This window comes from Plodia interpunctella, chromosome 6 (genome assembly GCF_027563975.2).
Source record: "Plodia interpunctella isolate USDA-ARS_2022_Savannah chromosome 6, ilPloInte3.2, whole genome shotgun sequence".
NCBI lineage: Eukaryota > Metazoa > Arthropoda > Insecta > Lepidoptera > Pyralidae > Plodia > Plodia interpunctella.
In genome coordinates this window covers 2,594,838-2,619,627 of record NC_071299.1, presented here as the reverse complement: position 1 = coordinate 2,619,627, position 24,790 = coordinate 2,594,838, and the positions used below count along the sequence as shown (strand labels likewise).

General features: G+C 35.9%; 4 protein-coding genes across 12 annotated transcripts in view; 1 reads left to right on the top strand and 3 right to left on the bottom strand.

Moving 5' to 3' along the window:
- The window catches only part of Ctns (Cystinosin), a 41,772-nt gene extending 40,167 nt beyond the window's left edge, over nucleotides 1-1,605 (bottom strand). The window contains exon 1 of one of the 3 annotated variants that reach the window (XM_053747019.1): nucleotides 1,417-1,605. The gene's annotated coding sequence lies outside the window, so the exon portion shown is untranslated. The remainder of the gene's footprint in view (nucleotides 1-1,416) is intronic. The other 2 variants (XM_064436033.1, XM_064436035.1) reach the window with 2 other exon arrangements.
- A 553-nt stretch (nucleotides 1,606-2,158) lies between these two features.
- On the bottom strand, nucleotides 2,159-4,224 carry phr6-4 ((6-4)-photolyase). The gene is made up of 2 exons (XM_053747028.2): nucleotides 3,830-4,224; nucleotides 2,159-3,644 (listed from the first exon to the last, which is right to left on the bottom strand). The coding sequence occupies exons 1-2, from the start codon at nucleotides 3,914-3,916 to the stop codon at nucleotides 2,229-2,231; spliced, it is 1,503 nt and encodes a 500-aa protein (XP_053603003.1). The 5' UTR covers nucleotides 3,917-4,224; the 3' UTR covers nucleotides 2,159-2,228.
- A 1,010-nt stretch (nucleotides 4,225-5,234) lies between these two features.
- Nucleotides 5,235-10,244, top strand: LOC128670650 (uncharacterized protein). Of its 5 annotated transcripts, none has more exons than XM_053746480.2 (7): nucleotides 5,235-5,445; nucleotides 5,806-5,989; nucleotides 6,280-6,449; nucleotides 6,746-6,912; nucleotides 7,402-7,521; nucleotides 8,257-8,433; nucleotides 9,328-10,244. In XM_053746480.2, exons 1-7 carry the CDS (start codon nucleotides 5,401-5,403, stop codon nucleotides 9,335-9,337), a joined length of 873 nt encoding a protein of 290 aa, XP_053602455.1. In that variant the 5' UTR covers nucleotides 5,235-5,400; the 3' UTR covers nucleotides 9,338-10,244. The 5 variants fall into 5 exon arrangements, with proteins under 5 accessions (XP_053602455.1, XP_053602452.1, XP_053602456.1 ...); XM_053746477.2 differs by having other exon boundaries at nucleotides 9,201-10,244; XM_053746481.2 differs by having other exon boundaries at nucleotides 8,257-8,442.
- LOC128670649 (uncharacterized protein) overlaps nucleotides 10,236-24,790 on the bottom strand; it is a 46,445-nt gene continuing 31,890 nt past the window's right edge. For all 3 annotated transcript variants that reach the window (XM_053746474.1, XM_053746476.1, XM_053746475.2), the window contains 17 exons: nucleotides 20,930-21,006; nucleotides 20,523-20,664; nucleotides 19,038-19,169; nucleotides 18,396-18,536; nucleotides 18,043-18,187; nucleotides 17,506-17,681; nucleotides 16,959-17,109; nucleotides 16,418-16,573; nucleotides 16,041-16,232; nucleotides 15,436-15,705; nucleotides 15,205-15,322; nucleotides 14,509-14,695; nucleotides 13,951-14,074; nucleotides 13,461-13,625; nucleotides 12,863-12,983; nucleotides 12,204-12,487; nucleotides 10,236-11,651 (listed from right to left, as the gene is read on the bottom strand). In XM_053746474.1, coding sequence (XP_053602449.1) covers nucleotides 11,394-11,651; nucleotides 12,204-12,487; nucleotides 12,863-12,983; nucleotides 13,461-13,625; nucleotides 13,951-14,074; nucleotides 14,509-14,695; nucleotides 15,205-15,322; nucleotides 15,436-15,705; nucleotides 16,041-16,232; nucleotides 16,418-16,573; nucleotides 16,959-17,109; nucleotides 17,506-17,681; nucleotides 18,043-18,187; nucleotides 18,396-18,536; nucleotides 19,038-19,169; nucleotides 20,523-20,638 — 2,736 coding nt within the window. In that variant the 5' untranslated portion in view covers nucleotides 20,639-20,664; nucleotides 20,930-21,006 and the 3' untranslated portion in view covers nucleotides 10,236-11,393. The remainder of the gene's footprint in view (nucleotides 11,652-12,203; nucleotides 12,488-12,862; nucleotides 12,984-13,460; nucleotides 13,626-13,950; nucleotides 14,075-14,508; nucleotides 14,696-15,204; nucleotides 15,323-15,435; nucleotides 15,706-16,040; nucleotides 16,233-16,417; nucleotides 16,574-16,958; nucleotides 17,110-17,505; nucleotides 17,682-18,042; nucleotides 18,188-18,395; nucleotides 18,537-19,037; nucleotides 19,170-20,522; nucleotides 20,665-20,929; nucleotides 21,007-24,790) is intronic.

Genomic DNA, 24,790 nt, shown 5'->3' with positions numbered 1-24,790 from the left:
ATTAACGGTAACTAAGTATACTGGTTTCCACAACCACTGAATTTATAACAATGTCCTAATTATCATTAATTAAAGAATTACTAAAACGCAATAAACTTTTACAATGTCAGTAGCAATACGCAGTTCAAATACAATAGGTTACGTAATACATGTCTTGAACTGATTTGCAATCTTGTTTAGCTGCACAATGCTTTTACTTTGAATAATTTATGGTGATTTTATTCAAAGAAAACAGACTGATAACCCCTATAAGAATGACGTGTATTGAGTTGAGTAGCATGGTATTTTTAGACAATGTTTACGCACCATGTAAATACTTATAGAAAGTACATGTATAAACGAAAGTACTGTGTATGCAAACAAATGTTTGAATAGGTACAATTTACTTTTTGAATTGTGTAGTTCGAAACTGGGAATGAGAAAGGCAGAGAGACATGTGACAAAAATGGTGATTAATGTGAATGTGCTGAGGAAGAAGATAGATGAAACGATAAAAGGACAGCATCAAGAATAATATGCAGTTTTAAAAATTAATGAAGGTATGATAGAAAACACTGAAACCCATTTAAAAGGGATTTTAAAGGGCAAAAGAAGAGTTCAACTTAATGTCTTCACTGCACCTTCAGTCAACAATTATAAGAACAGATTAATAAAAATCTACCAAACTTCAAAACACACACTCCAGCTTAATTAGCTAGGTACTTACTTAATAAAATCTACATGTATCTATAATATTTTTCTTTTTCCTATTAGCTAAGGTTGATGATACTTGCACTGATGGCACTCTTTTCTTAATGTCAAGTGAGATGGGCTCCAATACTGTATGGCTCAGGAACTAACCATAAAAATACTCAGATGAGGAAGAGGTGGCGATTAGAGCTAGTGTTATATTATATCTAAGTACTATGCATGTATTGAGTTGAGTGATTAATGCTTTAGGTATCTAATGGGAGCATAATCTCATGTGGTATGTTATTTTTTGTTCTCATAATCAATTGTATTGAAGAAATTGAAAAAATGTTATGGTGACGTTAGTGTACAGTTTAAAACAAATAGAAGTTAGAAATTATATGGTAGCCAGTGTATGACATCCTAGCGAACAACCCTTTTATTTTACAGTCTCCTTATTTCTTATTTATATATTTATTTATGTTTTATATAAAGTAAGTAAGTATAAAGAATAGTCTATATGTGTAAGTGTGTTATGTTTATCCTTCTTGCACGTCACAACGGAACATTTTATTGAGCAGATTTTTTGTATGAATACTACAGACTAGGCTACTAGTCCGCGGGAAGAACGGCTTGCGCTCAATGTCATCTAAGTAAATAAATGTATTGTTAGACCATTACTTAGTCACTCTACTCTATAACCAAGCGACACTATTCAAAAGATATTTAGAACTTAAACCAACTTACTAATAAACAATGTCCACTTCAGAAAATGTTATTTGGTTGGGAAGTAGTTTACCTATTTTCCTACATCATGATTAGGTCAATCAATTATTATGCTTATATCACAGCAGAGAAAGTAAGTGAAGTAATGTTTTCAATAACAGTGGAAAAAAATCAAATCGTGTACCACCAAAATCACAAAACAAAATAAGGGGGCGGACGGGCGGAGCTACAAATGTCAATGTCACATTGACATCTACGTATTGACAGTTGACGTTTTGAAGTTTTTATTGCATTCAATTTTTATCATTAATAGTTCACTAGGTGCGTTCGATGAAGTTAAATATTATATATCTTAAACTCCGAAAAGACAACCATGGAATTAGTAGCCGAGTACCTACTAATTTCATGAAGACAACATACTATAAACAGAGAAAGCTATAGATTTTGTCATATTTTACGACAGATATAAGAAATTTACAGAACTGTTCTTATATCTGTGCCATGGAATTGGTAGGTTGAACATACGAAGTACTTATTAAATCCATGATATTTTACGGTAAATCTTTTATCTCATTTGAATACGCCAGCTCGTCTTTAGTTTTCTGTTTCGGAACATAAGTATGTTCACACCAAGAAAATTTCAACGGATTTTCATGCAGTTATCTGGAAAAAGTTTTGATAATATAATGTCTTGGCAGTAATGACATTACTGCCAAGACATTACTGCCAACTATTTTGAGCTAATGTACACATGAACAAAAAATATTTTAAACATTATCTTTTATTTGTACTTTTTAATTTTGTTAACATAATTTAAATTAAGTATGGAAATTTTAAGATCTTGGTCTTTTTAGAGATTTCTTCTCCTTATTGGCTTTATATGCTACAGACATTTTTTGCATATTCTCTTTGTGTATTTTGTCATGATCTACAATTCTTTGAGGATACCCCTCACCAATGATACAGTCAGCAGCCTTTTGTACATTTTGAGGTGCTTTCCATGGCTCATAAATATATTCAGTTGGATATTTTTTCAATTCAGGCACATATTTTCTTATATACAAACCTTCTTTGTCAGTTTTCTTACCAAATGCCACTGGACTATATACTCTGAAATATTTATAGAAGAATGCTGAAGCTGACAGCCACATCCAATTCCCAGCATTTAATGACCAATCATAATCCAATAAATAGCCTTCAAATACTTTAGCTCCTTCTTCCCAAGAGATCCATAAATCACCTCTAGTCAGGAAACAGGCAACCATGTGCCGGGCCAAATGATGAATCCAGCCTTCCTCTTTTAGTTGACGCATTATAGCATCCACAAACGGGTATCCGGTCCTGCCTTCTGCCCAAGCCTTCAATTGTTCATCATTGCTAGCCCAAGGTATCTGTGTACACAGTTTGTTTCCAACCATCTTATCAAAATTTTCAGTTCCAGTACCTGCTGTGTAATAAAACTCCCTCCACATTAACTGACCCATAAGAGACACTGGTGGCATTGTATGGGGTATACCATTCTCCACCTCCTTCAACTTGTGATAGAACAGCTTGGAAGACACACATCCGTGGCTTATGTACGGACTCAGAACTGTAGTACTAGGTTCAATACTGTTAGGTGAAGAATTAGGCTTTTCAAATTTACAAACCCACTGTTTTTTTGCCATATACATGTGCAATCTCTTCAGGCCTTCTGTTTCTCCTCCTGGATATTTACATGCGGTCAACATGGATTCATCTATACCCAACTCACTTAACAGAGGTACATTATTGTTATCGCAGTAATCTGAAGGTTTACAATGATCTGATAAACTCTTTGTAATTTCTATTGTATCTTTTACTTGAATTTCCTGGACCAGTGACAAAAATTTTTGGTATGTCAATGGAACACAATCATTATTCTTTTTTAAAACACTTTGTGTATCAAACACTGTATGTTGAACTCGCTTAACTATAAATATATCCTTTTCATTGGCAACCTTTTCTACTATTTCTTCTTCCTTGAGTATTTCTGGATCTATATCAACTTGGGTAGTCAAATATTTGACTTGCCATTCATCAAACAGCTTTGGTAACAATTCTGAAGCTTTTCCTCTCAGAATAAACAAACATGAATTGAGTTTCCGTAAATTGGTATCAAGATCTTGCAAACTTTGTATGAGAAATCTTAGTCTATTTGCTCCAACTTTGCTTGCTATATCAGGGTCCAGGACATAAACTGGTCTCAACAAATATTTTCTGTTTTCAGCCTGAAATTGAAAATAATAATAGTTAGATAAAGATAAATAGATGATAGAAAATGAGATTTGTGTTCCCATATTAGAATAGGACTCCATATACGATAGACGCAACTACAGGTTTTAATACTATATATGTATAATGGATATAATACTGGATGGATACAATACTATTTATAATGTTAAAGTGAACTTACCTCATTGATAGCGTTGCGAAGTGCAAGGTTATCATGGATACGCAAATCTAAACGAAACCAATGTACCACTGATGGTATCTTAGCCATGATTTAGGTACGTTGTATCTTGACTTATATTGTTATTGCGTGAGACCTTCACTCTTCACACGCCACAGAGCGGAACAAAACAAGTAAACTTCGAAAGTCGAAATTATTGAAATGACTCCCAGCAATAACATAGCGAGATAAATAAACACACACTGCGAGCATTAATGCGCCAGATTATTTAGTGAAGTTTTCTTGATCTTTCTTTGATATAGCGTTCCCTTATCCCGTCACTTTAACTTTGCTCTTTTATTTAGCCACGATTTAGCGCCTTGGTGGAATAGTTCGTGGTTCGTCCGTTTGTTTACTTTATTTGACTTTTGTACTATGACATTGACAGCTGGTAATATTCCACATCGAATTTCAAAATTGATCCACAAAAACTAGAATTACCACATGGCTATGATGATAAATGTATTGCTAAAATTGTGAACACTTTTTTGACATCACTACATAGTATATAACAAAGTCGCTTCCCGCTGTCTGTCTGTCCTTATCGCAATAGATTTTGGGGGTTTTTTAAATAGGCAGTGTGATTCCTGGGGAAGGCATATCTATAATTGTCTGTAATTATCTATTACAAATAATAAAACTGTAACTGCTTCTATTCAGTTTATTATTATTGTTAAAATTTTATTCAATTTAGGATGATATACATCACTTATTGACGTCAAAAAAATTACTTAAACTAAGTCTACTGCCGGCTTCCAAAGCGCAAGTGAAGAAGAAGCGGCGCACCAAACTTCACCACAGCCTTTTCTCCAAGAACGTCAATTAACAAATATAGGTTTTATATATATATTAAAAATTAGGAGGACGAATTTACATCATTACTAAAAATGTCAAAATTTGAATAAATAAATAAAATAAAAGTTGTATTTCCAATAAAATTATTGAAAATTGTCACACAAAATATGTATATAAATAAAAAGCTAAATGTACAAAAAGATGTGTTAGTAAACAAACAAGATAGACATATTAGTGATGTTGCAAAATTTACGCACCTATATAATGATATATAATGGTTTGCTTTTTAGAAAAAGATGTGGAGAAATGAATCGTTGCCAAACCTTGTTACCCTGTGTCGCCATAAGAAATATAAGAAAATCACACTAAAATTTCATAATGTTTGCATACATGGAAGAAAATTTTAGTATTAACTAGCCAAGACACCTGCCAAAACATTCACCACCAACTGTCAATATTCGTGCCGCAATGTGTCATGGTTTTTCAGTCAATATAAAGATCTAGTAGTAGTAGTACTGTTCCATTGTCTAAGGATACCTACTTTCGGCGTTTCACTGTTGCTATAGGAACTGTCACTGTCAAAATCACAACATGAAACACAAAATAATATGTGCGATTGTTGAATAGAACTTTCAAATTAATTTTAAGTTTGTATTTATATCAAAATAATGTTTTTTTAGTTCAAAAAAAGATATGATAGTTAGTTAGAAATATTTTCTTGTGCCTAACGTCGATGCAAAATGCCTAAAATTATCGAGTTAACAGTAGAAATAGATATTGAAAGAGTAAGTAGTAAAAGTTTAATTTAGGTTTAATAGCTTGTATTATTTATACACATAAAATATCATATGCCATCATAAAATACACATACACAAGCGAACATGTCGATATAGCTAGAATATGTCTTTCAAAAATAATTGTACATATTAAAACATGAACATGAAAAACCTTGTTGGATGTATTTAAGTATTCATGTTTTTGTATATGCGATGATGCACTTTTATTTAGAAAAATGTGACGTGATAATACAACATTTTTTTATAGAATAGGTACAATTTATATTTTTTACTGTATATTGTGTGACTTGCTCACTCCATTTAAGTAGGTCACTGTGGAACTATAGGAATGCTTATTACATTTTACAGGTATCATGTCCCGGAGTATGGCTGTGTCAAGACGGCCGTGTGTCTCTCACAATATTTGCGTTGGGCACAAGTTACCAAACCTGCCTGTTACCCCCACTTTTTCCGCTGATGTTCAAAGATATATTTTATTTCCGCAAGCGTTTCCAAGAAACATGTGCTTTAAATAATATATGCTGTCTTTTGAGTAAGTTTAATTTTGTTTTTACCATCTCTGATGAATTTTTAAATCTCTCTTCTGTTAATTAAAATGAAAATATGTCTATGAAGGTTAATTTTTTAAATAAATGCTTTGATTTTGACTTCGATAAAAATGTCCCCACTAATATAAAATTCAAAATTATATGTTTTCAAAAAATGACTACATTTCGAGTTTGTCAATTAATTGTACAACAGAATATATGAAATGAGCCCAATATAATTTAAATACTAGCTTAAGTAAAAATATTTAAAACCAAGAAAATATCTTTATTTCAGAAGAAGAAACCATATACTGTGAACTAGTGCAGTGGTGTGATGATTGCGGTGTAACCGACTGTAAGGTCCTGGCGCAGTACTTGGGAGCCCTAAATGATGTCCTGTTCCCTCCAAACATGTGCTCCAATGATGGAGTGGATCTGCTCATGAGGAGATCCAAGGATTTTCCTGTAAATATTAATCTGATATTTTTGATTTTAATTTTTAGCTACTGGTCTATAAGAATCAATTTTGCAAATTTATTATGGTTCTTTGAGTGATTGAGTAAAATAGTTTAGACTTTAGTTTTAGACTAAGCAATGAATTTTTCAAGTGCAAAAGTTTAGTAATTTTTTTTTGGATAATTTTTACCACACAGTACAAAAAATTGTAATTGTAAGTTTTGTCTCTATAAACTTATTTTCATTCTCCTTCAAATAGATGTTTCATAAAATTTATCATTTTTAATCTAAATTTATTTACACAGGGCATACTTTCTCCGAAGATAGAGATAACAACAAAAGTGCGGATAGACGAAATCTGGGATCAGGCAGCAAAAATAAATAATATCAAAGCTATCCCGTGTTCGTGCATTCCACGTGAACTGGAGGCGACCAGACAGAAGCAAGTCTGTCATTCGGCACAGTACCACCGGTAAGTTACTAAGTACATTGTTATATGTAAGTATTTTATGAGCATTTTCAACTTATGTAATGTCAGCAACACATATGTGAGTTTTGTTCTGTCACTTACCGTGTTTTCGTGCAAATAAATGTATTTTATTTCATTTCACTTTCAATTTATACTATTTTCCTATTCATAACTTGGCGGATTAACACAATTGCCATCAGTAGGCAATTTAAATTTTGCCGCTCCTTCTAATGCCCCTTCGCGGATCTGTTGTCTCTCATTTCGGCCTGGCATTATTTAACGAAAGGTCATGACATTCCCGCACCGAAATTCAAATGTAATTTCATAAATATGTAATACAAATAAAAGTATTTGCTGGTAGACAAACTTTTTGGCAGACAATTTTTTTGAGCCAAATTTGCCGCACTAGGCTCCAGCCTACAGGTAAATCTTTAGTGTAGTTTGCCTTTTTTTACGAACGACGGTAGAATATACCTCTTACGTTATATTCAGGTCAAAGTGTTATTCGGGCAGAAGAGACCCGTGTGTAACGCGGTCGCTGTCTCGCTCGCGCTCCTGCTCGCGATCATGTTGCAGCTTCACGCAGGCGCCGGACCCGTGCGCTTGCCCCAAGTGAGTTTACCTTTTACAACTAGCTGCGCCCCGTAGCATCGCTCCCGTGGGAATTTCGGGATAAAAAGTATGTATTACTCCGGGTTATATTCTATCCTTGTAGGTATTACATTTAATAACGATCTGTCTAGTAGATTAATAAATATATAGGGACAAATCACCAAAGTTGAAGAAACTTGTGTAATGGGATACTAACTCCAAAACCCAGGTCGATTTGAAAAGATAATTTTCCATCTTGACTTGACCAAGCCAAGGATCGAATCCAGGACTTCTTGTGTAGCAGTCCGGCTAGATGACCATTAGGCTATAAAGGTCGTCAAAATCAAGAAGAAAATATTGTCTATCTATGAAGAGTAGAAAATAAAATGAAGGCGCTATGCCTATTTCTTTCCCTCTTGGTTGACTGGAAGAGATCCCTATATGGGATAAGTCTGCGGTTGCTAACACTATTTCTGTTTCCTGTGTCTTTGTGTTGTCTCATGCAAAAAAATAAGCATATTAAAGAAACAAACTTGATTATTTATCGACTAATCTTGAATATCTTGGTATTGCAATGGCAAAAAATGTAATAAAAATAATATATAGCTTAATAGTAAATAATAGGCACAAATCACACAGTCGGAGTTAGCCCCAAAGTATGTTCCAAACTTGTCTTATGTCGGTAATAGCCCAAACAGCTATCAGAGGCATACAACACAAATGCCTGTCCAACATATATCAAATGAATGCTTATAGCCCATTGCCGCGTGCACCTCGTTGCCGCTCCCCGCGTCGCTCGCCCAAAAACCGTTGCGGGCGTTCTAGAAGCCGTCAGTTTTGCGTGTACAATGTGCAGACTGAGAATGCGTGGCGAAGCGCCGCTTCCACTCCATTCCCCAGCGAGACCAGCGATCTCGATGACGAATTGATAAGGTTCAAATGGTAGTTTCATTTTTGGTAGTTCATTATTTATTTGGTAGAATATATACTTTTAGTAATAGGTACTCAATTTTTTTTCGGAAGCAGAATCAATTTTATTAAAAGTAATAAATAAAACTGCCATCATAACGCCTCAGTTGTGATATATATAATATAGCTATTTGGAAGCGAGCGATGTAGTTATGTGAAATTGTAGTTAATTTAGGTAGAGGGTACATTTCATATACCTATTTGTAGTTCCTGTTTTGTAGTTTTATAATTGCACAAATTATTGAGTAGTAGGTTCATGATTTTTAGAAAGTATACGAATAGTTATATATATTATATAATTTAGTTTAATTATGGAGCTAATTTTTCATAAATGTCTATTACATCCTTTTCACATAAATGTCTATTACATTTATGTGAAAATGTATACGACGATGTAGATGATCTCGACTGTATGCAGCCATTAAAACCATCATTCCACATATTGGGTCCGCATTGATAGATCATCGCGTACTTTTTATATATGTATGAGGAAGCCAGTGCCTAGCAGTGGGGACATGAAAATAGCTGATGATGAAAATTAGTTTTCATAGACCACCAGTCGCTTTCGGTGAAGGAAAACATCGTGAGGATACGTGCCCATTTCTTGCCTGTTTAGTTCACTTCTGACACCAGGATTGGCAACACTCGACCAGAAAGAGAATACCAGCTTGCAAATAAAGCCAGATTATCAAAAGGGCTACGAAAATGTTTTTTTTTTTTTTTTGCTTTAGATCGAGCACCGAAACTGACAAACCCGACCAGCGTACGTCAGATCCACAGAAGGTGATTCTAGAGAGTCGTTACATTGACGTGGACAAATTCCACGAACACAACACCAAGCGCCCTAAATATTTTCAGAGCCAACTGATGCCATGCGTGTGTGAAATATGCAAGAGATACCACGAATTGTTCCACACTGACGTCCCCAGCTAACAAAGTGTATGTATGAATTTATTTTTGAGTACATATTGTTGACAACAAATTCAACTTTGCGATAATAATGTACAGTCAACAGCACGTCAAGTTACCCTGCATGAACCTCTATGGCGCGGTAATAGCGGCGAGTTTGCAATGAATTTGGATAGGTTGATGTGCTGTTGACTGTACTTATGAAAAAGTCGCGATACATTTGTAACTAGTTACAGTATTTATTGTACGTGTTGTAACGACTTATTGCAAAGTGAAATTTAATGATTTATCTTTCCTTAGTGCTACAGATGTAAAATTGTAAAAAGCTGTGCTATGATCGATTATATATATTTTGATAAATTTATCTCTCGTCTATTTTCAATAATTTTAATATTAACTTTTATAAAGGAAACAAACGACAAAGTAGCAATAAATATACGTTAATTGTTTATACCTCATTTTGATAAATGTACTATTTTCGGTATTTGTATAAATATTTCAGTGAAACATGAATATTTAAATTAGGTATTAGTGTTAATTTGGTCAATAATAACTAAAGTTAATTGTTGGCTAAAAAGTCATGTTATAGTCAAGTAAATCATGTTTCCCCAGAGTTAATTACGTGCACAAGTTAAAATATTAGCCACTACTAGACAAATGTCACGTTTTCTTATTACATTAAATATTTTCTATATTTATGTTATACAAACTATGCAATGTATAGAAAATAGATATATTTTTGTTACATATGAAATGTATTGTGTTCAAATTTAATTTATTATATTTATTGCAATTAATTTAAGTGTATTTGAAATGTTTGTTATACAGTTTTCTTATACTAAAATAAAACCACCACGATAATACAATTATTTCTTTTATTATTCATGATCATAATTATATCCAACATTAGGGTAACTTAACAATAGGTTTTTTTTTCTATATTTAAGTGATATGGCTCCACTTTTATTTCAAACTACACTATACTCTTTTTGATCTTATTTATTAAACTTAAAATACTTTAATGAAAATGTATAATTTTGCTTAAAACCAAAATGAGCATTAGGCCAAGGCAGTGATCTAGTTTGTAATTTCGCGTAATATTTACAAAAATATAAAGGGTTAGTGCTTACGTCACTTTTCTGCAATCAAAAGTGGCGAAAAGAAAAAAAGACATTCTGTAGTCACCACATTCCATTTTAAAATGTGCGTAGAATGAGAAAAATATATTAAGAATTATTAAATAAATTGTGATTTCGAACTTTATTGACTACAATAGGCACCATGGGGCACGAAATTATCTACATTAAATAACTAAGGTATATAATAAGCAAATTATACTTGGATAATTTAAGTTATACAACATTTTCTGTCACATTTTCAAAACAATTATTTAGATATGTGCAGAAAACGGTATATTACATGCAGTACATGCAAAATTTTCTAACATTATCTAAATATACAAATATGCGACTGATAAAATTCATATGGACGGAAGACGTTAATTAAGTCAGCCTTTCGATTCACATTTTTCATTTATAACTATTATTATGATCGTTAATTTTGTACATTCACTCAATCTTAACAAATTTATAATCTCCTAGCTAATTTATTATAAAGAAATATTATGCCATAATTTCCTTACATGCAAAACATTTTTTTTTTCTAAAATGAATATAACATTTTTTTTGTGATTCACATACAAAGGTGTAAATTATAATAAAATATTATACCTACATAAGCATATATCATATGAAAAATAATATTATTTATGTACTCCGGATCTGGACTATAATGGATTAAACTGATATTATGATCTTTACCTCTATCACAATAAAAAAAACTATGCATGCATGGGAAACAGATAATCACATCCTCAAACACAGTTATATTTTTTTTATATTCGAAGATATTGCACGAATAGCGCTCATAGACTTCAACACTATTTTCACAGATTTTTATATTAATTCTTATGCATAGAATTGCATCTAGAAAAAAACATTCTTCTATACAAATACCTATGGTGTATTAGCTGTAATCTTATGACCCTTCATAGCGGCTCGCTCCTTTCTCTTAACATATTTTGTACAGTCGAACACAAAAGCGAACATACCGACTAAAGCAAAGACGCCGTAGAAAATCGCTAGTGCTATGAGGAAAGTTTCCTCATTGGTCTCCCAAATGTTGTTTGATCTCCTGTACTCGAAGTTGGATAATACTTGAGTGCCGTCTGGAGGAGGGCAAGGCGATTGTACTATGATGTCTTGGTATGGTCTCTGAAAATTAATCACTAATTATAATACGCATTTTCTATGTAGATAATATATAGAGCTTCAACCAATCTTTTATTGACGTATCCATTTAGTATCACATTCTATGGAGCGTTTGATAGGGTCTCGCTTTTGATTTTTTTTTAAACCTAGCATTTATACCATGTTTTATTATGGACCAGTTGATTAATTATAACATTATTAATAATGCCCGGGCACTTTGAATATGGACAAGCCATTTCGGGCGAAATAAATTGAACTATTAAATGTATCATATTGCCTGCAAATTATGAATATTATCGAGTGGCTGTTGGACAATAATTTGAGAGATTAATAAGAATCACCCACGTTTACTCGGTTTTTAGGAGTTTGTATTGAATACGGAAACAAATTTTTATTGTAATAAAGGAGGCTTCGCAGGCCAGCTTCAGCCTCGGCGACGAGCGTTAAAACCAGTTGCTCCTAAGCTCGCGGGCCGCCTCACCCCTCTGCGCCTACGCAGGTAGAAATAACACTCGCTACTATCGCCATATACCTCGCTATAGTTTTGAACCTCACCTGCTTATTAGTGCACCGCATCTCCTTGCTAATACTGTTTTTAAGCGCTGTGTCACTCAACTCCCTCTGCAGTAGTTCCGCAATCGTCCACCTAGATGGCGACACATACTCCAGCCACTTGACGTAGTAAGGCAAGTCTTGCTGGTGCAGCATCACTCCGTTCACAAGTGTGCTCAGTAGGAGACATAATCCTGATATCATTGACGCTGTCTTCTCCATCGGTACCACGAATATAGTCGCGCGGCACAACATTTGTATACTTATTAAGTATAGCAGCATATATCCTGAAAATATATGTCAATGTAAGTACCAAGTACCAAGATAGATAACATATCGCGGATAACGGAACGCAGATATTCCGTTACACGCTAAAACGACTCAGTCATAAGGAAGACAACTATGAAAAAAAAGAAGTGTAGCATAATATTCTGTGGTTTACTTTTTTAATTTTCGCTATTGATTATATAAGTAAGAAAGTAATAAAATAGGTGGCGCTAGTGTGCTGGCTAAACCAGTCTTAACACCTATTATATGGTACCTTCATAGCCTATCATATGCAGCCCTTTTTTTACCAATTCGTAAACATTGAGACTGCTCGTTTATATAACGATCTTGCTGATTTAAGATTGTTTCGTTTTAATATTTTAGTTTAGTTTTACCTATATAAATATAGAATCCATCCAAGGAGGCGGCCGACTGTGCGTACAAACCCGACATGGCGTAGCTGGGCACTATAAATGCTAGCCACGTCAACGCTGCAGACCAGAGCTCCACGAATTGCTGCAACAGCACCAAAGATACTATAGCCCTAGTGTTACCAATCGATAGTGTCGATAGTATAGTATATTAGACTATCGATACTATAACCTGTATTGGAAGATGTAAAATTATTGTGAAATAAATGAATATTAGGGCGTGAATGATTTACATCTTTAATGGAAATAGTAAATGACTCTGTTATTGATAAGGTGATATGTTACTGAATGACACCAAAGGTTTTGATTTCCAATGATAATCTAATATTTTAATCGTCTAATTGCTGCTAAAACACAGCTTGTATCTATCGAAGATATAATGAATGAATTAAAAAATATTGAAGTGACCAAAACTCATATAAAGAAAGGACCTTATAAATTACCCGCGACAATACTGGGTCTTAGTGCAGAAGGGAAAAAATATTCCCCACGTCACTACCTATAGTTTGTCTTGCGACCCGCCTGAATGTGAGATTGCAATAACTAATTAAATACAACTTACATCAAACAAAATGAACACAGTCCTCGAATAGAGTCCTACAGCGATGTCTCTCTCCACGTGATGCCGTATCGAGCTGGCTTCTCTTGCACTCAGCCACAGCAGTAGAGGCCATACAGTCAAGCACATCACCGAGTAGTGATAGCCTATTCTGTCGTTTTGGGTTAGCTGCGTGACAGAAACATTTACTTATTTTTAAAAGTTTATCCACACAGATGTACAAGAAAAGGACAGATAGTAAATAGCAAAGGGTACTTCTTATTTCAAATGATATTTCTTCTAGCAGACCCACGAAACGTGAGTTGAAAAGTAAAGCAAACAAGGTGTAACAGAAAAAGATCAACATTGACAATATGATTACTTTATGCGTCTCACTACAAAATAATTTACTTAATTAACGTAAAGATCTACACATACATAAAGAACTTCGTTGTGTTTAATTCCACTTAATGACCACGACTCTCAGCCATGAAGAATACGACGGAACTTATACCTTAGCATCGGTGGCTGGTAAATCCCAAAATATTGTGCCAGTGACGATGGACATGATAGCGGCTATGAGGATGCGGGTGATCACGTTGGACAGTGTTGTCATTAGTGTGAAGACCAGGCACTTTCTGAAACAGAAGAATAGTTCAGTAATAGTCACTCTCTCGGTGGCTTTGTATAGGTTGAAGTCATTGAATTTTGGATGTGACAAATCAAGGATCGCCGCGAAAATACCTAATACCTAACATAATATATACCTACATATACAGTATTTTTTATATTGTTTTCTCTTGAATATTGTGTTTAAAAAGATGAGTAAGATGCAGCGGCGTCATCAAATCGCAACATTTTCTCCCAAAAAAATAATACTTTCTTATCGAGTGTGTATTTTATTAACACTGGTGTTACTATAGGTATTTATTATTTAAGTATAACGATTCTTTAAAAGTGGGAGATTATTTATTGAACCGTTTAGGATATGTACAGAGTTAGAAGAAAGAGACAGACAATAAAAAGGAAAGTAAGTACAAAGTGGGCATTTGAATAACAAAATGATACTAACTCAACGAGAGCAAAGACCTGTACGGCCACGCTCGGCGCGTGGAGGGAGTCGGGCGCGGGGAGCGGCACGGGCGGCGGCGCGTCGGGCGGCGCGTGCGCGGACGCGAACACGCCCGCCAGCGCCTCGATGCGGCCCGACGACTCCAACATGGCCGCCGCTGATAGGTCGTCCAGCGTTACCAGGTCCACTGTAAGGAGAAATAAATATATTTTCTATTTTTGCGCATGATTTTCATCATAAGAGGAAGTACTATAAATAATTCGGGAAGATCTAATCCTGATATTGTTGGAGAGTGTCGATACGCAAACAAGTGGGACTCCTCTTCCGATTTTCTTATAAGCTAACTATTGGTTTAGTGTGCATTCAGTGATGATATTCTTCTTCTTCTTCGTCGAGTCGACGGTTCTAATTGCAACTTGTAACATTATATCTTATTTAGTGATATTAAAATGCATAGGTAGGTAGGTACACCATTTATTCTGCCCTACTAGATGAAAAAAACAACCAGCGGGGTTTAAATTTACTTACTGGCAAAAGGACTTTTTGTTTGTTTGAGGTTGAATTTATGAGAAGTTAAAGGATTCATTGCATGTCTTAATGAAAATTGTAGTTTTGACGATTACAGTTGGTAAAGTAAATTAAGAAAGTAATGTAGTTTTAATACTAAAAATAAGCGTAGTATTATATTGTACTCACGGTAGTAATCTGATGGATTCTTAAATGCTGGACAAGGATAGTCGATTGACGCGAAATATGGCAACATGTCTCTTCTGTACCCGCTGAACATTGTTCTACCCGCCGATATTAATACAACCTTAAAAAAATATTCATTCATAAAAAAAATTGGTCAACGATATAAGTCGATAATAGGTATATCTACTTTTCTTAAGGTAGCCTCGAAAGACGAATGAAAATAAAATATCTCACCTTCGTCAGCATCGCAAAAATTTCGTAAGTCGGTGGATGCAAGGACATAATAACCACTCTCCCAGTGCTGGCCCAGTTCCTCAGGTATTCCACCAGGAAGAATGTGTCGAAGATGTCCATTTCCTTCGTAGGTTGGTCCAGGATCAGCACAGCCATGTCCAGTAACAATTGGCAGGCTACGTTGAGTCTTCTGACTTCGGAGCGGGTCAGTCTCCCTACTATTGTGTCTCTGACTTGCTCGAGGCCTAATTCTTCTATCAATAAATTAATCTGCAATTATTAATGTACTATTAGAGTACTTTCTCATTCCACTTACTCTTTTGTTATCAATTTTATTTTTAGAATATCATGCTACATAAGTTATGTATTTTCTGTAAATGGTGTAATTCAGCGTTCATCTATCTAGACTAGGGTCAATTTGCTTTTGAAAATTCTAAAATGAAAGGAACTGCTTATACGGGCCTATATAGAAGGTATACCGATTTAAATGGATTTGTTATACATGTCACACATGCTTAGGTATACGATTGTTTGCCGTCTCGACTCTCAATTTTTTTTATCTTAATAGCATTTTTAGCTAAACAAACAATATAGAGGTCACTCACTCTATCCCTATCGTCCATCTTGACCTGGCTGTGATGAGTCCTAGGCCTCCGCAACGCCGCGTGGAACCGCAGCGTGTGTTCCACAGTCATAGAAGGGCATAAAGACGTGTCCTTCCTGACGTAAGCTGCCACCTTCCGAAGCGTGGAGGACGCCACTGGCTGACCGTTGAGAACTATGTCGCCGGATAGTTTCTGACAAATAGGAATTCTTTATGAACACATGTTATAGTGACTCATCTTCACACTGAGCCTTCAGCCGGTGTCAAGTTGGGGAACTTTTGCCAGTTCGCACCTTCTTCTTAATCTTCTACTACACGGACAAACGTCAGAACGAAATCATCAGAAGTACTAGGAATGATATAGTTAGTCTACTGTACCTTTCTGACGCCAGCCAAAACATCCAAAAGTCCGGTGGCCTCATGTTGTGATGTTGCTAGAACTGCTAATATTTCTCCCGACTTCACCTCGAAACTCAGCCCTGACACTAACAGAGTCGATTTGTTTTCCGGCGATGTGATTTCTAAACTGTTTACCTGGAACAGGAAAATGGAACTTGAAACAATCTGGTCGTCTGACGTCTCCTCTCATATTTTAATTTTAACACCAGAATCTGCCATTTTCAAGCCTCCATTGGCTCAAAAGTATTTTAGTATTTATACTTGCCCGTTACTCATAAAATAGTTAAAACATTCTTTGAGCTAAAATAATTTCATTAATAATATTTTTTAAATATTTTTTGATGTTTACTCTCTCCATCTCATCTTAGCCTTTTCCAAGTTACTTTCTCTTGCCATAAATCATCGAAGCTCAAGGTATTTATCGCCAGAATTTGTTCCCTATGTAATTTACCGGTTTAAGCAATGCATAACAATACCAGCGCGTTTATCAGCTATGCCAACTGATGATGACCATACTTACATAATAATTAGGATAAATATACGCTGAATGTGTGTATCCGTCCAAGTGGTCTCCCGGCCTGAGCGTGGAGTGCTTCCTGGACTGCGGCGCCGACAGATGGCTACCGGCTTTCGACATGCGGCCGCCGAGGTGGGACGATGGCATTAAATAACTGGAACAAGGCATTAGTGAATAAAGCACTGGTAGAATTGTCACAGAAAGAGGCAACTTTCTATGGGCCAGTAAAACAGAGAACGAGATACCCTATTGCTATTTCTCTAACAAAAATTCTGTGACGATATGCGGGGTGGAAAGCATGGTAAACTCCGTACCGTTGCTCGCTCCCCTAATGTAGTACCTAACAAACCTAACAATGGATGCACGAAAAATGAAATAAGCTCCGCTCCCTTCTGTGGCGTCTGTGCAAAAGTGATCGTCGCTGTTCAAAACTGGTCCAGGCTCCAAGCGTCCCTTTACTACGGTGACCACTTCCGGTGACCACTTCCCATCAGGTAGACGCATGCCTGTTTGCCAACTCAGTAGTATAAACAATATGTGTCTTGCTCACCTGTGATGATCATTATCAGGCACGAAGTCGGCGACACTACTTCTCCTGTTGTAATGGCGGGGTCTGGCGTCGATGCCCAGAAGGTTGGCCTCACTGACTGACTTGTGACGACTACTCGTCCACTCTCCGCGGATGCCAGCCTGCTGCATCGCTACGAGGGGCACTCCTGTACTGGCCTGGGGAAATACATACTAATACTATAAGGAAGACGCTGAACGCGAGCTGCTTTCAATCGATTAGGTGTGGACTTCTTATGGCTGAGGTGATAATGAATGCTTTTATTTGTCCTGAATTGTAACCATGCGTCTACGCTGGCTGCGTACCACAATTCCATAAAAATAATGTCGTCCGTTGTTTTCTTAGGCAAACGAAAAGATGAAGAAGGAGACTGTGACTATCAAGAGGAATATTAAATCCCGTTAATCCATAACATGATGGGAGATGATGAAATTCTTAATGAAGGCCAGTTTTAATTGAAAATGATTAATGTAAAAGATAAATATCTCAATAAACCTACTAGGAACGGGGAGATAGTACCTGATAGGAAGTGTGTAGGTTCTGCATCCTGAAGTCAGGGTCGGAGCGGTACTTGCGACTGTGTTTATAGTTTGTGGTGGTCTCGTTGTCTGAACTGTCGTACCCGGATGAAGTTTCGCGCACGCCTCTGCTTTGTCTATGTATCCTGCAATAATATTCAGGCACCCGTAAATAACTTTTAGGCTCCTTTGAATTGGACCACACCAGTGAATATATACTTATTTTTCTAATGGACATAATTATTTGACAGTTGACAGTTTTTGTTTTATTGTACGTTTACTAGCACTGGCTATTCAGGAACTATAGTTACTAACAAATTATGAAGAAATTTAAAATAAATTATAATATATTACCTAGGCGCCGGTTTCATGCCACTGCCGATGGAGTTTTTCGGCTTGGGCGTGCCGGATCGCTGGGAGCCGTTGTGATTCGGTGGGAAGACGCGCGGCAGCCCAAACTTCAAGTAGGTGTACATGTTCGACCCCAGAGCTGATCTGGAAATAAATGATAACTTTATTTTGATGATATTATCATTTGTACCATTCCGAAGGGTGGACATCATAGATGAGATTTATATTAAGCATTTTTATACAACCCTTGCTGCGCAATGACTACACACACTACAGGCACCAAAGGCTTAAAGTTAGAATTGTCATCCGGCTCGTAGAACCATAAATAATGTACGGTTTGTTACCGTACACTATTATTTGATAGTATGATAGTTTGATAGTCTATTGACAGAAAAGCATCAAATTGGCGTATTTAACACTGATAATTTGGCTGGAAAATAACGATAGTAAAATTAAGAGCGGAAAATCTGATAGAAAATGATACTGAGAACAATTATGAAAAATTGCTAAGAATCGGACGTGATCGTACCTATTGGAAGCGAACGCCGCGATATATTAATTTGTTGGCGCTGTCGAATTGTTGTGATTTGTCAGTTTACGCAAGTTCCTCTGATCTAGATATAGGACGTGCGTAATTGCACTTACTTGGGTCCATATCTCGGATGGGACAGTATGGACTGCACAGTGGTGTCCCGCAGCTGAAAGTTTCCGTATGGGAGCGGGCTCTTGTCGGTGCTACCCAGCGCGCTGTCCGTGAAGTCAGAGTTCAGATTTTGTCTGAAAAAATCATCAGTTTACTCTAATATTTTTTGAAGATTTTAACTTCGTTTCTCCATTCGTAGAAAATTATAATCGAAAAAGTTCAATTCATCGCATCGATTAATCGTAGGTACTTTTTCGATTGTGAATCTGTTTAAAATCTTATAAAAATATTGAGAACATTTAAATTTATATACTTTATATATAAATTCGATCGAACCCCAGGCACCTTAGGTAACTAGGTAATTTGATTGAACAAGGAAGCCACTAAACAGCTATTTTTGATCTCGATAGAAAGATGACTAATATAAAAAATAAAATCAATTTCACATATACTCGCACGCAAGCAAGCATAAGCTGTGTTAACAAACCAACCAGCTTGCCAACCAACTAGCCTGCTACCTCTACGGTTGACTGTAAGAGATCCTTACATGGGATAAGTCCGCCGTTGTACATGTATCTTTCTTGTATCAAATTTAATTTATGTAATAAATAAATAAATACTAAATATATTAGGACAAATCATACAGATTGAGCTAGCCCCAAAGTAAGTTGGAGACTTTTGTTATGGGATACTAACTCAACGATACTATATTGTATAACAAATACATATATAGATAAACATCCAAGACCCGGGCCAATCAGAAAAATATCATTTTCCATCATGACCCGAACGGGGATCGAATCCGGGACCTCTCGGTTCAGAGGCTGCGCCACCGTGGTCGTCAAATTTATTTAGGTCGTTATGTATTTATTTTTAGTGCAATAAAGTTATTACAGACAACCCAGCACATTATTTACCTAACACATCACACTAGTATATTAAGTACAGATATTTGGTTTAATTTATCATCTTTATTTATTGCGTCAACTATTTCACAGCACTACACAAATATTTTCACTGGAGCTTTGTTTAACACTGTCGACTGTGTCAATTTGCACAGGCATGAGATCACAGTGACACACATGACGTCAGTGTACGCCACGCGTGAAGGTCCTCGAAAAAGTTTTTAGGGCATGCGCATGAATGAACGAACAACCACTTGGAAATGGACAACATTTGCTAAGTAGTCTTTCAGAATGTGAACACCACAGGCAGGACTCTGGCAACAACGGTGCGTTGTCGATTTTTTTAGAAACACACTCTTTTCTTGAAAGCCCTACCCCGTTATTCACAAAAAAGTTAAGGAAGCATTCTTTAAGCTAAAATATGATTTGTCACTATCGCACTTTATAACATTTGCTATTGACAAAAAGAGACAAAACATACTAACTTTTTTTATGAATAACAGAGCCAATGTCGAAACTATTAGGGAACATAGCTGAGGGTACGTATAATGTGTAAAATTGGTAAAAGAAGGTAAAATTTACCTGTAAATAGACCAGGCATGGAGATCCTCGGAGTGCATGCCGCGAGGGTCGTGCATGAGGGGGTTGGAGGGCACGGAGTACCGCCGCTCCCCGCCCAGGCCTAGCGACTGCGACATTGTTACTGGCTATACTTGACAGGATCCTGGAACGCGAAAGAAAACATATGTCTAATTATATATATATAATAGCTAGCTTTTGCCCGAGGCTCGCGTGAATTTCCCACGGGAGCAGTTATTTTTTCTGAATGAAAGGTACCATAAATGTCCTCCGTACTCCAAACTGCTTATGCAAATTTCAAGAAGATTGGTTGAGAAGATAAAACGTGTAGAGGTGACAAACTAAACTTACTTTCGCATTTATAATAGGATATGTCGATTATAACTTGTAAATAAACAACTATTTGTTACCTGTGTCATCCCACGACTAGGAAAGTCATCTTTTCCAACCGGCACATCATGATTCAGTATGTGAGCTCCTTGTTCATCTGTAACAATAGAAAATGTTGGTTTATTCATATAGCTAAGGCAGTATTTTAGCAACTTGCACCACTAAATAACATAACAAAGAAGAATTATGCGCGCTGTAATATTTTTCAGTTCACGCAATATTTCCGTACTTTACTATGTAACCATTACTAGGTAATAATTCATCGTACATACATGGCAGTAATGAAGATGAATGGTGGTTAGTGAGAAACATTTGTTTCATAAAAATGTAGATTAGAACAGAAACAGTACTTAGAAAAATTTGAAATCACAATTGTAATTTTTAGAATATTGAGAATTTTAAAATGATCAGACGTTTGTTGAAAATAAGTAATCAGTGCACTGTATGTACGATAATTACATGCATACCTAACTGTAACAGTTCTTACAAAACGTCTAGCATCATATATCATACAGTCAGTACCCTTGCGCCCATAACGGTTTTCATTCAAATAATACAATGCAACATTACGCATTTATTAGCAACAAAGAACTCATTAAAATTACGAATGAGCTATTAAATGTAGGGAAATGTTCGCCGCCTGACACACTGACGCGCTGAGAATGCCTGGCATGCGATCTCGGAAGTTGATACAATCGTCCCACGGTCGCACGCTTGCTGGAGTTAGGTCTAGTTCAAGTCTACGTGGGTGACAGAATAACAGCATCACATGTGTATTTTGCATTGTTATTTCGTATTCAACAAGCAAAAAGTTGTATTTAGTAGCAGGAAGGAAACGTATAACACTAAATTTACCAACCGTTCGCCTGGATTGTAATGATAACTAATATTTTTATTTAATTATTCATTCACAATCGCTTACATGTACAGCATATAAATAGAAGATGTTTACAAAATTTGAAGTCAAATTTTTTTCTTACTATATTTATACTGCTGCACGTATATGAATGCGTATATATGTGTGTACCCATACATGCATGCAAATACACGGGTTCATGATTATATTCTCAGCTTTTAATAGTAGGCTTAGAAGTAAGTATATTAAATTAATTAGCAGTAACGAAATGACAAAGTCGTAATGTATTCGATAATTGCGTGATTACGACATTAATGCATGCGAGACAAACCCGCCGAGCTGGTTTATTGAGGTGAGGGTCTACCAGCGGCTTCCAGGAGCACAAAGACAATAAACCACGCGTTTAATTGACGCAATAGTGAGACTACCGGTTTCAGTTTATTGCAATGTAAACTAGAGACATTTGCTTGGTTTTATAGATAAACTTATTAGTAAATCATCAAACATGTACGTAAATAGGCGCGAGAAGAGAAAGCCAAGTAGCTCATACAGACTGATAATGGAGAAGACCAAGAGTCACGTCATAAAAGAGTGTCGAAAGAATAGCTGAAGATAGGGAGATATAGATCATTTTCACGGAAGCAGTTATTTTTCAGGGATGAAAGATACCAGACTATGTCCTTCTCCATACTCTTAATTATATATATGCGAAATTTCAAGAAGATTGCTTAAGTAGATAGAGCGTGAAGAGGTAACAAACTTACTTTCGCATTTATAATAGTTTGGATTAGGATAGTCATCGAAAAGAACAATGTTCTTAAATTAAAATTTTATGAAGTAAAAGAAGAATGGATCGCCACTTTAAAACGAATCCAGAGGTTATTAGCATTTTTTCCTAGGCTCCACCTTATTGTATGAAAGCGTGAAAGACAGACTTTCGTATTTACAATATTAGTATGCATTATTATAAACCACCATTGACCCCAGTTGAACGAGACATTTTACCACGCTATAATCGACATTGGTCTAGTCGGATGCTGCAGAGACCGCCATGTTACGTCACGTGCCGGACGCAAACGCGACAGTCAATGCAGGACAATCGCACCATCTCATTGTTGCCAAACATGTGTCACCGAGCATTTGTTTAATTGAGTTATGAGGTTGGCTGGACATTATTAGGTTTTGCAATTAAGTGAAAGTAGAAGTTCATTCTTTTTTAGTATTGAAGGATGCCGACGACCGTGCGAAGTGCAGAAGAAAATGTATGTAGGGAAGCGGACCCTGAGTACCGACACTCACAGGCTGAGGAAGTAACCGGGATAATGCTCAGATGAGAGAGAGACTATCTATGTCCATACTTATATTATAAGTATATAAGTCCTTATTCTGTTACGTGATTATTTTTAGTGTGGATTTAAAGCTGAAGCATTCTTCAGCTCTAATGTCATTACATAGGATACTTTCTGCCGATCACAGGCTGATGGTCTTAACCACTGGGCCACCACCGCTTTATATCCTCAAGATTTAAAGCCAATATTAGGATGGATCGATTGAAATTCCAGTCAAGTGAGTCTGACATGAATCGTGGTCGTGGTGCGAGCGGTGGGCGATGCAGGCTTTGTATGCTAATTGATGGCTTGCAGTGCCTACACGAGATTGTCGTGATGTGCCTACATGAATGGCCTAAGGTATAGAGTATTAAGAAGGTCATGGTGTTTTACAAGTACGAGGTGAATCGGCTGTTGACTGGGAAAAAGATTTATCAGCAAGTTAAGCGATGATGGTCGGCGATATAATGAAAAATTTGTCTAGTAGAATATTTAAAAATTAGTTTAGTAAAATAAATCGACTGGACTGATTTCGTTGAAACATTGTACAAATATTTAATATAATCTAGGCTATTTCCTACGGGGTTACGTTAACTTTAGCCCGAAATTTCTACACAAGTTGGATTTACTGGTAGCGCAAATAACATTTAGTTTTGATTTAAGTTTCAAAAATGAGTGAAAGAATTTCGATGAAATTCCTTGAACTCTCTTTGTAATATATGCGTGTTCACGGTTGCATTCGTGGCTTTGACGCCTCGAATCTCGGACCTCATGTACTCTTACTAAAAGCTTAGTTAGAAAACCAAAAGAAACAACCCACAAAATATACAAAAAAAATATTAATCATGATAGTTAAAACCGCTGATCAAACCAATAACAAAGCTATAAACGGCCGTGTTCAATCACCATTGCTGATTGCGGTCTCATTATTTTTAATGCTCATCTCGTATCATTATCGGAACGTAATGGACTTTTCATAGCTACCATTAATCTTAGGAGAATAGCCACCTTGTCATTTTTACTCATAATAGATGTGTATCGAGGTCTGTCACGCAATAATAGGCCTTTCACGCATTTAACTGGGACTTTAAGCAGATATCTTCAACCGAATCGCTGAAATTTTATACATACGTTTAGTTTGGACGATTATGAAGTATTACGATGAAGGAACGACTTCAGTCTTGGAAACTCCTCAACAGCAGTTGAGGAATTTCCACGCACTGACTTGATTTTTTTCTCACACATTGAACGCAATTCGATCTCTCTGACAATAATAAAATCTTGTGTCGAGAATTCCATTGGATGATGAATAATTATATTAGATGAGCATAAACAAATCACGGCCAAAAAACTTAGTGCTTATTTTTGTCAAATCAAATTTACATTTATATAAAAAATTAAACGAAGTAAATAGTGTAAACACTAGAAATAAGCACAAACTTTGTATGAATAGATTCAGGCTTAAAAAGGTTCGGCGGTCTTTCGTGGGTCAAAGTGTAAAATTATTCAATAAACTCCCTGCAGAGGCTATTAATCTGCCAATGAAAAATTTTAAAACTTATGTTAAGAAAAAATTAATGTATAAAGCGTATTACACAATTAACGCCTATTTGACTGATAAAAACGCTTGGATCCTCCCGACAACTTTGCCACTCCACACATGATCTCCTAATTTTTATTTTACTGTTTTTTATTAT